We start from the raw sequence: 15,185 nt of genomic DNA, 5'->3' as shown, positions 1-15,185 counted from the left end.
CAACTGTGTGTAACTCTGGTACCAAGGGATAGAAACCCTCTTCTGGTCTATGAGGGCACCACACAGTGCACAGATATACATGGAGGCAAAATACCTACCCACCACACACACACACACACACACACACACACACACACACACACACACGCATATTTATATTTATATTTATAGAATAAAAATCTACCAGGCAAGAGGGATCTCAGAGCATTAAGAAAATGATTAGTCTTTGAACTGTGGTCATGGTTTCCCTTCACAGCAATAGAAACCCTGACTAAGACACTCCCAAACTGTGCATCTGTTACCTTCAGCTCATGGATCAGGCGTCTGGTTTGGTAGAGGCTGTAACAGTCCTGCTCCTTCACTGCAGACAGTAGGTGGCCGGTGTCGGTGAGGAAACGGAGCAAGTCCTCCACAGAGGTGGTGAAGAACTGCCACTGTGTCACCAGCCTGTCGATGTCACACTTCCTCTGCTGAACACCCCGGGCAGCATTCTGCCATTGGTCCGACAGCTTTGAGACTTCGGAGACAAATTCTGGCCTAAGGGAAAACAGATGGGGAGAGACTCCTAGCATGAACATGTAGAAAAGATAACTTAGCAAGGACTGACCGAAGTTTGCATGCACGACTGGTATGAGACATCATGAAACCTGAGCCCTAGCTTAAACACAGTGAGGGGTGTGGTGCCGTGAGTGCACAGAACCTGGTCTTTGGCCAGCACTCTGGGAAGAGCTCCCTTAAACACACGGAAGCTGTCTTAACATGCCAGATCTTCCTGGAAGTCTAGGAACTGGATCAATGGAAAATGCATCAAAGGGCGGGTGCTTTGTAAGGTGTCAGAGCACTTTATATAACTGGAACAAGCAAGGGTAAGCCGTACCACAACCACCCAACTAGCTCTTTTCAGATGAAGATTACTGCTCACGTGAGAGATAAGGCCTTTTTTTTTTTTTTATTATGGGAAAGTCGTGCCTGTCATAATGAGCAATCAGAATAGCTTATGATGCTGGAACGGGCCTGCATGTATCACTCGGGTATACTGAAAGACGATTTGGAGGGCAGGGAAGTGATACCTATCAGGACACTCAGAAAGGTTTGAACAGCTGGGCCACCTCTGGATTCTGGCCATGTCAATCAGCTACGTGAGTAACGGTTCAGCTGTGCTCAGCAGGCTGGCCTCAGGGATCTGCCCAGCCTGCCTGCTGCTGCCCACTGACTCCATCTGGGATGCCTGAGGAGACAGCTCTCCTTTTGAGACTATGACACAGTTTTGTCCTTGGGATAGTGGCACCTTAGGACTTATCTTCCAATAACAAAACCTCATGCAGGGGAGAATGGAGAGAGAAAGATGATACAGACGAATCATTCAAAACTTAGTTAATATACTCAAGGAGAGGCCATTCCCAGAAGTCTCTGTGCTGCCAACCTTATCCACTTACAACAGGAAAACACACCATTAGTATTTATGTGGCCACAAGGCACAACCCTGTTCTGATGTGTAGGCATCAGGCTGGTCCAATGGTCAGGCTGCAGGGCACAGATGTAGTTAAGACTTACATGTTGACAGTTAGAAGGAATAGGTACTAGCCTGCCCCATAAGAACTGTGGTTCACAAAAATCTATGCTGACTCTTATAAAGAGCTGCAAGAGGAGTGAGCCAAGGCTCCACACACAAGCAAAGATGAGGAGACAAAGGCTAATTACCCTGAGTGATTAGAACTCATCACGGCTTTGTATCAACTGACTAAAATGCCACACAGCACCCCACAGACACGTACAAAGACTCCCACGTCAGAAGGCCTGTCCCATCAAGTGTGTTAGTTCCAGAATCCCACACAGCTCACCTCTTCTCTGCTTCTGTTGTGTCCAGGAGTTGTAAGGACTGGGCCACGTAAGCATCAGCAATTGTCTGGTTTATAGAAACCTCAGCTTCTAACATCTGTTTACGAACCAAAATATAAAATATCAGCTGGTAGAATTCATTGGTAGGGATCTGGAACTTAATGCTTCCTACTAAGGCTCTCAGAGGATCTGTGAAGTGACTCATTTTCAAGTTATTTGAAGCCAACTGCAAAAAAATGTTCAACCATCCTATTAATATTATCTAGGCACATAATACTGGAAAAAAAAAAAAAGAACTGACCTACTAATAGTAGCTATGCCTAAATGCCTATCATCAATGTTATTTTAGAGACAGGCTCTCCTTGGGTTTCATTTGAATCTCTCTTCTCTCTGCCTCCTGCCCCCGGGTGAGTAGCTGAGGAACAGCAGAGCACAGGTTTACCTCATAGGTTTTCTGTCGCTCCAGGAGAGCTGGGAGGCTATGGGCAGCGTTCATGGTAAGCGCCTCCTGTATCTTCTCCAGAAGCTGAATCCATTTTTCACAGTAATGAAGGAAGTTTTCATTCAACCCATTTCCCTGAAGTTTGCTAGAAAGATTTGAAAACGAACAAAACCGAGCCTTATAATAATGAAGTTAACTCTACCTCCCCGGAAGCGAGGGTAGGGAGGGGATGTTCTGACCTGTAGTGGTCCAGCGCTGTGGCCGTTGCCCGGATCCACTGCCGGTTCACATTTTGTAGTGTTTTTATTGTTATGTCACTGAGGGGGGGCCTGAGGCTCTCCTCATTCAAACGTTCAATGTCAGGTGCCTGGGCCGTCAGTGCTAGCACATGGTTCTGTGGGGGCAAAAAAAGTACAGATAAAATGTCTACATGATGAAATGGCCTCCTTACCTTAAAAGATGAGAGAAAATAGGCCTGAATAGGTAATACAACTTGCATGGAATCAGTTAGAGTTAGAATTGGACCTGAACTTAGATTTCTCAGTGGGGTTCCTATCTGTGGACACCAGCCTGTACAAATGGCATGATGGCTAATCTGACCTGTCAACTTTGACAAGGTTTAGAAGCACCTAGGAGACGCATCCTCAGGAATGTCTGTGAAGGTGACTTCAGGGAGATTTAGCTGAGGAGGGAAGACTTCCTGTGGGTGGTACCATCTTATAGGCCGGGAGGCATGACTGAGTAAAAAGAGAAAGAGAAGCAACCCGCTGAATGCCATCCCTCATCTCCCTCTGCTTCCTGACCGCGGGTGCACTGTGTCAAGCCGTCTCACACTTCCACTCGCGTGACCTCCCTACCATGATGGACTGTGGGCCCTAAAACCCTGACACAGAGTAAGCCTCCTCCTTTGTGAAACCTGTGCTGTTATTATGTGTGTGCATGTGTGATGTCAGAGGACTTCTGTGCGGGATTGGTTCTCTCCTCCCACCTTTGTGTGGGCTCACCTGCAGAGCCATCCTGCTGGTCTCCAAACCCTCCGCCAGCTGCCGTTGCCAGGAATTTTGTCATAGCCATGAGAAAAGTGACATGTGTAAGTGGCATGAAAGCAGCCCAAGAAGTATGGAGGGACACTACCTTCTGTCTTTAAGCAAGACTGAAAATGAGCTGGTTTTTTGTTTGTTGTTTTTTTTTTTTTTTTGTTTTTTTCTTCCAGACAGAGTTTCTCTGTGTAGCTTTGGTGCCTGTCCTGGATCTCACTCTGTAGACCAGGCTGGCCTTGAACTCACCTGCCTCTGCCTCCTGAGTGCTGGGATTAAAGGTGTATGCCATTATCACCACCACCACCACCACCACCACCACCACCACCACCACCACCACCACCCCCAGCCTATGAGTTTTGTTTTTTTTTTTTTAAGAAAATTCTGGACCTTCAAGTATAATCTGCCAATAAATTGACCTTCAACAGGATGTACAGTGTGCCTACACATCCTGTGAAAAATCTGATCCTTAATATGCTCCCGGCTAACTGTGCTGCTTAAACCAGACTTAAAAGAAAACATTTGTATTTTCCTAGAGTGTGAAATCACAAAAAAGAAGATCCATCAAAACATTGTTTTTAAAAAGCTATTGCAGGAACAGCCTCGAGGTCAACAATATGCCCATAGTAAGTTAAGTAAACATCTTCCACAATACCCAAGTTCTCTCCTAAACTCTGCTGTCATATTCTAGGTCAGGATCAACAAACGTTTCTGTAGACGGCCAGCCCATCAGTGTTTTAGCTTTGAGGGCCATCTTGTCTGGAAAGCAACCATTCAACTCTGTCCTCATAGCGTAGGACCTCTCACAATGTGTACGTGGAGATGTGACTGGGCTTAAATAAAATTTTGTTTATAAGATTAAAAGATGGACTGGGCTTTGGACAGCATGTTGTCATTTGCTAACTCCTCATTGAGGTTCTAAATATTGATCTTTGGGAGTTTGCAGGATCCAGAGTTCTTTAGTTCTTTTGTTTCTTTTATGTTAATTATACAACACTTACTAAGGTAATTAAAAAGGAAAAATGACCAATTTCAATTGAATATTTTATATTTGATCTTCAAACTAATCAGAAAAATCCAGTTAATCACAACAGAGATTTCCTTGAACATGTGGGTTCAATGAAGTTAGTTCACAATGATCTCAAGATAAAAACACCAACGGATAGTACAGATATACTAATAATTTATTAGTAATAGAATCCTACAATGTTCTACTTTCTGAGACCTTAGGAAAAATCGAATAGGGATGAAAGGTTAGTGAATGACTGAGCTCCTGAGTTAAGCAGGATTCGAGCAGATTCTTGCCATAGTAATTAGCTTATTTTTTAACCCTATGGAAGGTCTAAGCCCTTAGGAAAGACACATATTACCAGTACCAGAAACATGCCAGGAACTTCCTCTTTCTCTTCATGGTAAAGTTTATTCAAGTTTTCTTCCTCGTGCATAATAAGATCTTGTAAATATGCCAGCCGGTCCCCAAAATCCTTAAACTGTGCCAGAACAATCTATAAAGAGACATTTTCATTGGAAAAGTTTCATGAGTATGTATGACAGAATTAAGCATAGCATTACTGGCTGCTAAGAGTTCCAATTATTTTCATCTCAAAAATTCAGAGGTCTCTGCATAGGCCCTGGGACTGCATTCTGTGGCTTTGGGTCTTCCTAGAGCAGTTCCACACACAGAAGTGAGTATTCCGATCCCTTTGTGCCACTACTTCATTTTTCTCCTTCCTGCCAATGTCGAGACAACATTAGAGATTCATGGCTCTCTACGTAGTCTGCACACTACAACTCAGGAAATTAATGGAGACTCCGATGGACAGCTGTGTTTCCAGCAGCCACACCTATGCCTCAATTACTCCACTTAGAAATCCAGGGAACACCCCAGCAATGGCAGGGCATGCCTTTGATTCCAGCACTCGGGAGGCAGATGCAGGCAGATCCCTGTGAGTTCAAGGCCAGCCTGGTCTAGAGAGCTAGTTCCAGGATTGCCAGGGCTATATATACAAAGAAACCCTGTCTCGAAAACCACACCACCCCCCCCCCCCCCCCCGAAAAAGAAATCCAGATAATGAGATCTGAACAGGGTATGAAGCATGCTCCTTGCTAAATTAACATTTTTGACAACGAAGAAATGACTGTTTAAGAGCTGGCCCTTGCCCACGTGATTAAGCGAGACAATGTTTGGGATGGCTTCACCCTACAGCTTCCCTAAGGTACTATGAAACGGCACAAGCGCTTCACAGGACTCAACAAGCCGAGGGTGGCAGGAGAATGTCCACAACCACCATTCAAACGGACAAGCAAGACGAACCTTAAATTCACTTGACTTCGCCAGCAGCATCTTTTCCAAATAGGCAGCTGTCTGGAGGGAGTGGAGCTGTCCAGAATGGAGCCCGGGGGTGCTGCGGTCTGCGGGCTGCGGGAGCTGATCCAAGAGGGGAGAATTCTCCAGGAAGGCCTCCTTCGTCCTCAGTACCTCACGCTGCAGCTCCTGGAGAAGGAGAAAGGCTAGCAGGAGGCTGACTCCCCCCCCCCCCACAACCCCCACCCCCTGCCACTTGGTTTCTGAGTTTGTTGTGCTCGTACTGCTGATTTGACATAGCTGAAAAACTCAAGTTTTCCTTAAAGTGATGTAGCTTATTGGTGCTGCTCCGAAATCGGGCAGTTTAGAGCCAAACCTCTCATCGCCCAGCAGAGTGGGGGGCTTCCAGGTTCCAGAAGCTGAAGACCGACTGAGTAGACTCATGGACTCTGCATTTCTAATTACCCAACACTTGAGGGCTGGACTTCCAAATCAGCTCCAGGATCACTAGAGGCTGTCCCTTGCTGGTAACAACATATCCCGATATAAATGGATTTGTGTAGAGTCCACAGGGTCTCACTCAGCAAGCAGATGGCAGGGTACTCTAATTCAATCTGTAACTTATTTTTGATTTGGCCTAGGTCACAAGATATAAAGCAATCTTGTTACCAAAGTTTCATACTATGGCATATTCACATTCCGGGTATTTCCTCACAGTCCTGGAAAACACCATAGCTGAAACTGCTCTGTTCTTTTAGTCTGAAATCACTGGATTCCCAGAAAAGCCATACTCACATGGCACCAAGTCCAGGATTACTATTTTTTATATATTTGAGGGTACTTTGTTTACTTATATTTTTAGTCAGTCTCTTCACTCTTCACTGATTTGCCTAGGCTGACTGGCCAGTGAGCCCAGCTGTGTCTACCTCCACAGCACCAGAATTTCAATCGCCACATTTAGCTTTTGACACGGGTTTGAATTCAGGTCCTCATTCTTGTATGACAAGTATTTTATTCACTGAGCCATATACCCAACCTCCAATATCATCATCATCATCATCATCATCACCACCACCACCAAGACTTATTTTTGTTTCAAATTAATGTGTACTGTGCTGGCTAGTGTTTTGTCAACTTGACACAAGCTAGAGTCATTTGGGAAGTGGGAACCTCAACCGAGAAAAACGTCCCCACCACACTGGCCTGTGGGCAAGCCTGTAGGACATTTTCTTGATTAATGACTGATATGAGTGGGTCCAGGTCACGACGGGTGGTGCCACCCCGTGGGCAGGTAGTGTTCAGTTATATATGACAGGCTGAGCAAGCCATGAAGAGCAAGCCAGTAAGCAATGTTCCTCCATGGCTTCTGCCCTGAGTTCCTGCCATGACCTCCTTTGATGATGGACTGTGTTGTGTAACTATAACCTGAAAGAAACTCTTTTGTTCCCAAGTTGCTTTTGGTGTTTTATCACATAGCAATAGAAACCTTAATTAAGATACGTATATATGTTTATGTGTATGCACACACATATACAGGTACTCATGGAGGCCAGAAGAAGGTGTCTGATTTCCAGAGTTACTGGTGACTATGAGGTACCCACCATGGGTGCTGAGAAACAAACTCTGGTCCTCTGGAGAAGTAGCACTCATTCATAACTGCTGAGCCATCTCTCTAGCCCCACCCACCCAGGATTATTTTTAAAGCCAAGAGATTCTTGATCATAACCAGGTGAGGCACCATGGCTTCTATTTCAGATTTTGCATGAGGCTTTTGTTTAGGGGTTTAATTGCTAAAATAGAAGTGTAAACTTGGAAAGAGGTGGTGACAGGACCCCCTTGACCCATCTGCCACCTCCTTCTTCCAACCCCACATGTCACATCTTGCCTATGTCCGACACTGCCAGCTCAGGACACCTGTCTGATTACTTCTCTGTCCCGGTGGTCTGTCTCATCCCAAGGCCATGGCCATCCCTCACGAGTCCCGTCTCTTTTGCTGACGTGGCTTTGTACCCACCTCTATGTCCTGCAGGGCCAGCGGCAGGATGTCTGCCAGGTTGTTTCCTGACATGTTGATGTTGGCAAGCTGTTGGAACTTCACTTCCTGCTGCCGTAGCCAGGCTGCAGCTTCTGCGTGAGCGCTGTGAGAAGCCTTCCAGAGCTGCAGCTGACCTCGGGCCTCCTGCAACTGGTCTGCGAGGTCTTGGTTCACCTGGGTCCACCTGTCAGTGTAAAGTTAACAACAACCCTCATTCCATCCTTCCCTTGTAGCAAAATTATAAACAAATACTCTACCAGGAAGTTAAAAGCAGATGGATATTGTTTGTTTGTTTATTTATTTGAGACAGTCTCTGGATGTAGCCCTGGCTGTCCTGGAACTCACTATGTGGACCAGGCTGGCCTCGAAATCAGAGATCCACCTGCCTCTACCTCCGGAGTGCTGCTGGGATTAAAGGTGTGTGCCACCACTGCCTGGTTTTTAAAAAGGTCTTATTTATACCATGCTTCTGTCAAACAAATTTACTGTGCAGTTACAAAAACAATATCCTTATTTTCAAGTTATAATAAAGGAAAAACTTTATTCCATTTTCAAGTTAAAAGAAAGGAAAAAATTTATTCCAGATACAGATTTTTATCTTGCTTGTTTTTTCATTACTCTACTTAAAAAAAAAAAACCTCTTCCATATTACTAACAAAAAAAAAAAAAAAGAAGAGGCTATCCAGGTGTAGGCTCATGATTATAATCTCATCACTGAGGAGGGTGAGTCAGGGAGATCATTACAAGTTTGAAGTCAGCTGGGAATACACAGTGAGTTTTAGGCCAGCCAACAACTCAATGAGATTCTGCCAGGAGTGGGAGGGGGCAGAGGAAGGAGAGGACGAAGGGAATAAAGAGGAGGAAGGAGAGGAAGGAGGAGGAAGGAGAGGAAGGAGGAGGAGGAGGAAGGGGGGGAGGAGGAAGGGGAGGAGGAAGGGGAGGAGGGGGAGGAGAAACAACCATTTTTAAATGGCTGTCTAAAACATTCTGCATATTATTTGTTGCACTGGTGTGAATGGGACCAGCGATGTAGCTCAGTGGCAGAGTATTAGTGTGGCATAGATCAAGCCCTGGATTCAATTCACAGAAACACAAACAACAGAAAACACCAACAAAAAGAACAAACTTGTATGTTCAGCAATGGCCTGGATCCTTTCACAGCAACAGTCTATGTAGTGAGGGGGCCCTGAAACCAAATGTGAGCTAGATACATTATTGCCTTCCCTTCAGTGAGGGCTCAATGGAGACCCGAGGATACCACATCAGGGCATATAATTTCTGTCCTGTGTTCAATACTTGATTGAAAGCCGTTTTGTGGAAGCATGGAGGAAGAATTGAAAGCAGTCGAACTTCATGTTATCTCTGGCAAACTAGCTTTAGGTCACTTTCCAAAAGATGTTTTGACCACACCCATCCCACCTTACCCTACAGACTCCCCACTCCTCAGTGTTCTGATGTTGATTTGGGGATTCCCAAGATCCAGCCTCATACTTAGAGGATACACTCTAGAAGTGGTACATTAGTGCATTTCTAGCTTGGTTAAATGCTTGGTTATCCAAACATTGCATGAGGCACACTATAGCTCTCATGATGTTAAACCTTAACACGATGAACCATATCCTCCAAAGCAGAGCTACAGAGGAGACCAGTCATCTGGGAAGAGTGAGAAGCCTTTAAAAGGCCTAAGGATCCAGACAACTGGTCAACCTTTCAAGCTGCGTTCTACACGTACCTTGAATGAGCATCTTGGCATTTCTCTTCCATTATTCCAGCAATGGAGGGGCAAGAATCTTTGAGTCTGCCAATAGCCTCCTGTAGTTTCCCCCAGCTACCTTCCCTGCGCTCAGCTTCATCCTGAAGGGCCTGAGGACACAGGAAAAAGTCAGGTTTGGATGTTCTGGCCATCCCCCTGGAAGGTAACGGCTTTCTGGTCCTTGCTGCTGCACAATAATGACGACACAGACACGTAGACCTTACAGGACGGTGGTGCACAACCAAGAATGGGAAGAAGCAAATGACAAGGCAGTCCTTCCTCAAAGGCTGGATAACTCAGCAGTATTAAGTTATTAAACACATGACATTTGTCCATACATGCAATTTCATAAACCATGAAACAGACACAAAAAACTCAATATATACTTCCTGTGCCACCACTTTCGCTTCTATGTGAACAGCACAAAAGCACCTGCATTCATTACTATGCTTAGTTCAACCTTCAATTTTTTACCCACAATACCTTTGGCCACGCTAGTTGACTTACCTGAAGGTTCTGCACCTGGCAGTCCAAGGCCTCCATTGATAAAACCGCAGGCTTGCTGTGCTCCATCGAGTATGCGAGTTGGATTGTCACCACATTGGCCTCATCGTAGAGCTTGTCACAGGCCTTCCACTCCTGCAGCGCCAACTGCGCGGAGGCCCTGAGCTGATGGACCTATGGTGAAAGTGGACACCCTGACTTAGCTTTCCTAAGACAGTCTCTCATTGTGTTTCCTCTCAAGGAATCTGCAATTGTACCCAGTTTAGGCATTTCAACTTGAAAGTACTGGCAATCTCCACTAACTTCTTGAAGGTGGGAAGGGTAAGGTGCATCCAGATCTCAGAGAAACCTGTTTTAATAATGAGTTAGTGAGAGAGAGAGAGCCCCGAGATCACCAGGCTCATGACAGACCCAGGGATCAGTCAGTCTGCCAGCCTTCTGGCTTTGGGCAGATTATTTAACTTTGTTATTGGTTTCTTCATCCACAAAGCAAATTAATTAACAAAACAGACAAAATAAACACACATACTTATTCCCCAAGAGGGTTTGTGAAAACTCTCTATAACTGTAAAGCATTTTAAGTATAAGATGCTAATGTGGCCTCTGACCATAGGTGTGATTACTGCCAGGCCAGCACAAACTGGAGAAAAACTGGCAGGATGCCCATGCTGTGCTTGCATGAAGGGCAGGCAGACTTTAGCCCCTGGTACATTTTGGTGACAGGAGTTGAGCATTTTGCTACTTAGTGAAAACAATCGCTGAAGCTCCATGTGGGTGCCTGCCTGTAATCCCAACACTTGGAAGGCTGACACAGGAAGAGCATATGCTTAGGCCTGCTACATGACGAATTCCAGGCCAGTCTGTAGCCCTGAAAACATCAACTACGGGGTCACGAGCTGGTTTAGCAGGTAAAGGTGCTTGCATGTCGTGCCGATAGGCATGGAAGCTGGACTCCCCCTGACTTAGCCTCCAGAGGGCTGGGATCACAGATGTGCACCACCACACTCGGCTTGGATCCCACGAGACACTATACTCATGGTCTGGGGGACAAGAGAAGAACTTCAATAAGGGAGCCTCAACAGAGTAAAAAGAATATATTGAAATGTGAGAACTTGGCTCAGCGGGTGTAGAGCTCGGCTCAGCGGGTAGAGCTCCACTACTGAGCACCATGACAGGTATCAAAAGTGAAAATTGGTTGATTTGTGTTAGCATTCCTATTTGCTAGACCAGAGAACTGGCTTGGGGAAGTAACCTGCCTGTGGACCCAGATGGGAAAAGGTGGCAGTCATCACTGTCAGGCAGCAACTGCTGGAATTACAACCATATGTCTTCATGACCACCTTCTCTTGATGTGGGTTCTGGGGAATCAAACTCAGCTCCTCATATTTGTCCTTTCACCAACTGAACCATCTCCCCAGCCCACTTCCTGGAGAATGACCCTTTACTGAGCTGAAATTCACATATCACATAATTTACCTATTTAAAAAGTAAAATCTTACACATCAATTTTAGAACATACTCTTTACTCCAAAAAGAGACATCATATCCATCATAGAAGACGCTTCTTCTCAAGCCACAAATCTACTCTATCTCCATAGATTGGCCTGTATTAGATATTTCACAAAATGGGTCCATTCATGGTGACTGTCTTCTTTTACTTACCAGACTTTAAAGTCTGCTTCATGCATCTCAATAATATCCCACATTACACATATACCTACTACATTTTACTAAGATATCCATAGTTGGATAGACAATGGGTTGTTACCATTTTGGGGCTATCAGGATTAGACTGTTATAAACATTCGTCACCTAGGTGGATTGCTGAGTCATATGCTAACTCTAAGTTTAACCATCAAGGAACCGCCATACTATTTTCCAATGTAGCCAGACCTCTTTACATTCCACCTGCAGTGTATGAACACCTCCTTGCTAACATTTACTGTCTTCCATCTTTATTGCCATTTGCATTTGTATGACTTGCTTTTATCATGGTTTTGATTTTTTTATTCCCTTTGATGGCTGCTGATGTGATTATTAGCCATTCACGTCATCTGTAGAGAGATGTCCATTCAGACAGCCTCTCCATTTTTGCCATTTGATCCTCTACCCTCTTATTAGTGCCCTGTAACTTGTTAGACTGTACAAACAAGCCCCTTAGGGAAGATGCAACCTGAAAATGCCTCCCCCATCCTGGAGGGTAGGACTCCACTATTTTCTACTCTCTCTTACTCCTGGCGGTGAGAAACATAAACAAACCAGATTAACAAACGACTGAGTGAGCTCATCCTCATTCCTCCCCACCCTGTAGCTTGTCTCTGCGCCTCTCTGTGGTGTTCTCCAAAAGAGCAAAGTAATCAGTTGTGATGAAATCTAACCTATTTCCCCGACCCCGGCTGCTTACGTTTCTAGTGTCCTATCTCGAAGGCCAGTTGTGAACATTTATGTTGCTTTTTAAAAAGCTTTATAGTTTTAACTCTTATGTTTATGTCTGGTTCATTTCAAGTTCCATTTTGGATGTGGTATTGAGTTACCATTCCGTCACTCTTTGATGTTTAATATCCAGATACTCCAGTGTCATACTGTGAAAAAAAAATTCCCCCTTCTCCCTGTGAATTATCGTGACATCTTTGTTGAAAAAAAAATCAACTGAAAGTTTATTTATTTATTTATTTGGGCTCTTGCATTTATCTGTGTGTCTCTCTTATGATCTTGATAACACATGCTTTTATATACACTGTCTTAATTTAATTCCCCCTCCATATTTTTATTACATTATATATTCTTTACATTGCTGTTATCTGCTCACATGAATTTCCTGCACTGCCCAAGGTCCTCGAGGGTATGATTCCATTATTTTCTCCTTTCTTTTACTCCTGGTGGTGAGCAGAGTAACTTAAACAAACATTATTGACAAATGGCTGAGCCAGCTCATCCCTATTTTCCCAGAGTCCCAGGGAAGGGATGATGCTGCAGGTTGCCTAGGGATTTCAATCGCACAGCTTGTTCTCAAGTCCCCCTAGGAGCACATGGTGGAAAGCAGATTTTAGTACATGACATAGATACCCAGAGAGGATTCTGGAGGGAACACACACACATAATTAGCTGGCCGTCAGAGCATCCTCCCTGGGTGGGAGGTAACGTCCTTGGCAAGTCTCAGCTTTGTCATCCGGCGCTCTCCTGCTCTCCTTCCGGGGCATCCACTCTTTCTCCCCTGCCGCTGGTGTTCTCCCTAAGCCAACCAGGCTCCCAGCTCCCCAGGCTATGTGATACGCCCCCTCCCCTCCCTGCTGCAGCTCCTACAGGCTTGGATTGCTCTTGCCTTACTGCTGCTGCCGTGGAGCTGACCTGGAAACACTGCCAGATGCTCAGCTGGCCTGAGAGATGGAGACATTTATGCTTGCCCGAGTACGTCAGACAAAACAAGGATAGCCAAATGGGTTTCCTGCCTGCCGGTGCCGTCGAGGTCTACGGCTTTGCCTCCAGTTATTTAGGGCATAAAATGAGACTTGAAATACTTCTTTTCACTTCAGTATGTCTCCCAGCAGCTCTTTGGTTTTTTTTTTTTTTTTTTTTTTTAACATGGGGTAAATCTCTGTAATGAAAGAATGGTAACAACAACAAATGAAAGATTCTATGAGGAGAAACAGCAGACTGAGTGATGTCTCGTACCTGGCCGGTCACATGACTCTTCTTTTGAAACAGCTCATCAATTCCAGACGCCATGTCTTCTAACAGGGGCATGTCTCCCCCCTCCAAAGTCAGTGAACTTTGTCTCAACTCATCCAGTGCTTTTGATTTCATGGCAAGCTGATTTTCTATATCCTAGACAAGACACACATACACAAAAGTATAATACTACAGAACAATTAATAACCTGGAGTTTACTCTTTTCAAGTAAAAAATGCCAATGGAGAGTATATACAGAGCCAACAGAGCAACAGCATTTTAATCACAGTTTACTTTTGAAGACAGGGCCTTTGTTATGTAGCCCAGGTTGGCCTCAAGTTCAAGGTCCTCCTGCCTCAGCCTCCTGAGTGCCGGGATTATAGGCATGAACCACCATGCCCGGTCTCACAGGGTATTCTTAATTTTAAATTCTGTATTTACGAGAGTCTAGGGAAGAGGTTGTTAGCAGCATGGTACGGACATAATCCAGGACAGACAGTCTTTGTTAACTATCTGCCTGTGTTAGCTGTGTGGCCAAGTCATCAGACCCCAAGTCCCCATTTCCTCAGCACCCCGAGCCTCATAGCTTGAGTTCAATGAAAGCACAAGCTGGAAGGCACTCTCATACCATTAAGCAGCATGTAAAAGGCTTGCCTGTCTTTTGTATCTGAGTTCATTAAGGCACTCATAAAGCCAACTCAACTGGCTCTGTTCTTTACAGCCAAATTCCCGGAAGCCTATAAAGCTCTCTCTCTTAAAAAAAAAAAAAAAAAAAAAAAAAAAAAAGAAAGAAAGAAACAGAACATAGATCCAGCAGTGTAAACCAGCTGAAGGAGGCCTGCAGCAGCTGGGGATAATGGCACATGCCTGTAACTAACTCCAGTATACACAAAGAAAGCCAAGGCAGGAGGATGCTATGAGTTTGAGGCTAGCCTGGTCTATACAGTGAGATCCTTTACAACCAACTAACCAACAACAATAACCACAAACGTGATTCTCATGCTTGGGAGTGGGCCTGGACAGCCAGAACACGGGATGACAAGAAACTCTGATCTACGTCGTCTTCTACCCCAGCACACGACAGGAAGGCCCCTCACTTCAACAGCAATCCATGTGTGAGTGCACCATGGGGTTCTCACTGACAAGGGGCTGCACTTCTCAGCTACCTCTTTTTGTGGTTTAATTTCGAAAGTACACAGCAAAACAAACCTCAGAAGCCGGCTTTGCCAGTGGGACTCACTGAGGACCACGCTGCTCACCCCTCCCCCACTCCTGCCCAGGAGCCACACTTACAGCCATGTAACTTCTTGTTGGGGGGGGTGGGGAAGTGGGGACAAGGCCTGAGAATAGCACGAACAAGTTCTCCTTGTGGCAAGGCCCTGGAGAATCTGACCCATTTTTGGCAAGGCCAATGGATAGATGGCTGCATAATTCTGGGCACGACCCCAGGAACATATGTGCTACCCGCTCTCCTTGCTTTCCTTATACAGATCATATTGCTGGCTGCCTCTAGTTTCACTTTCTTAGAGCTAGGGATGAAATGGCTGTTACATTAGAAAAACATCCCCCCCCCAACCCCCCATGACTCTCCTCTAGGTGAG

General features: G+C 45.2%; 1 protein-coding gene across 4 annotated transcripts in view; it reads right to left on the bottom strand.

Moving 5' to 3' along the window:
- Positions 1–15,185, bottom strand: part of Syne2 (spectrin repeat containing nuclear envelope protein 2) — a 273,416-nt gene that overhangs the window by 49,588 nt on the left and 208,643 nt on the right. For all 4 annotated transcript variants that reach the window (XM_059279392.1, XM_059279389.1, XM_059279391.1 and 1 more), the window contains 10 exons: positions 13,588–13,740; positions 9,919–10,089; positions 9,391–9,521; positions 7,638–7,842; positions 5,633–5,812; positions 4,695–4,823; positions 2,521–2,675; positions 2,282–2,426; positions 1,842–1,936; positions 303–537 (listed from right to left, as the gene is read on the bottom strand). In XM_059279392.1, coding sequence (XP_059135375.1) covers positions 303–537; positions 1,842–1,936; positions 2,282–2,426; positions 2,521–2,675; positions 4,695–4,823; positions 5,633–5,812; positions 7,638–7,842; positions 9,391–9,521; positions 9,919–10,089; positions 13,588–13,740 — 1,599 coding nt within the window. The remainder of the gene's footprint in view (positions 1–302; positions 538–1,841; positions 1,937–2,281; positions 2,427–2,520; positions 2,676–4,694; positions 4,824–5,632; positions 5,813–7,637; positions 7,843–9,390; positions 9,522–9,918; positions 10,090–13,587; positions 13,741–15,185) is intronic.

The sequence above is a fragment of the Peromyscus eremicus genome, chromosome 14 (assembly GCF_949786415.1).
Source record: "Peromyscus eremicus chromosome 14, PerEre_H2_v1, whole genome shotgun sequence".
Lineage (NCBI taxonomy): Eukaryota > Metazoa > Chordata > Mammalia > Rodentia > Cricetidae > Peromyscus > Peromyscus eremicus.
This window is presented reverse-complemented; position numbering and strand designations above follow the sequence as displayed.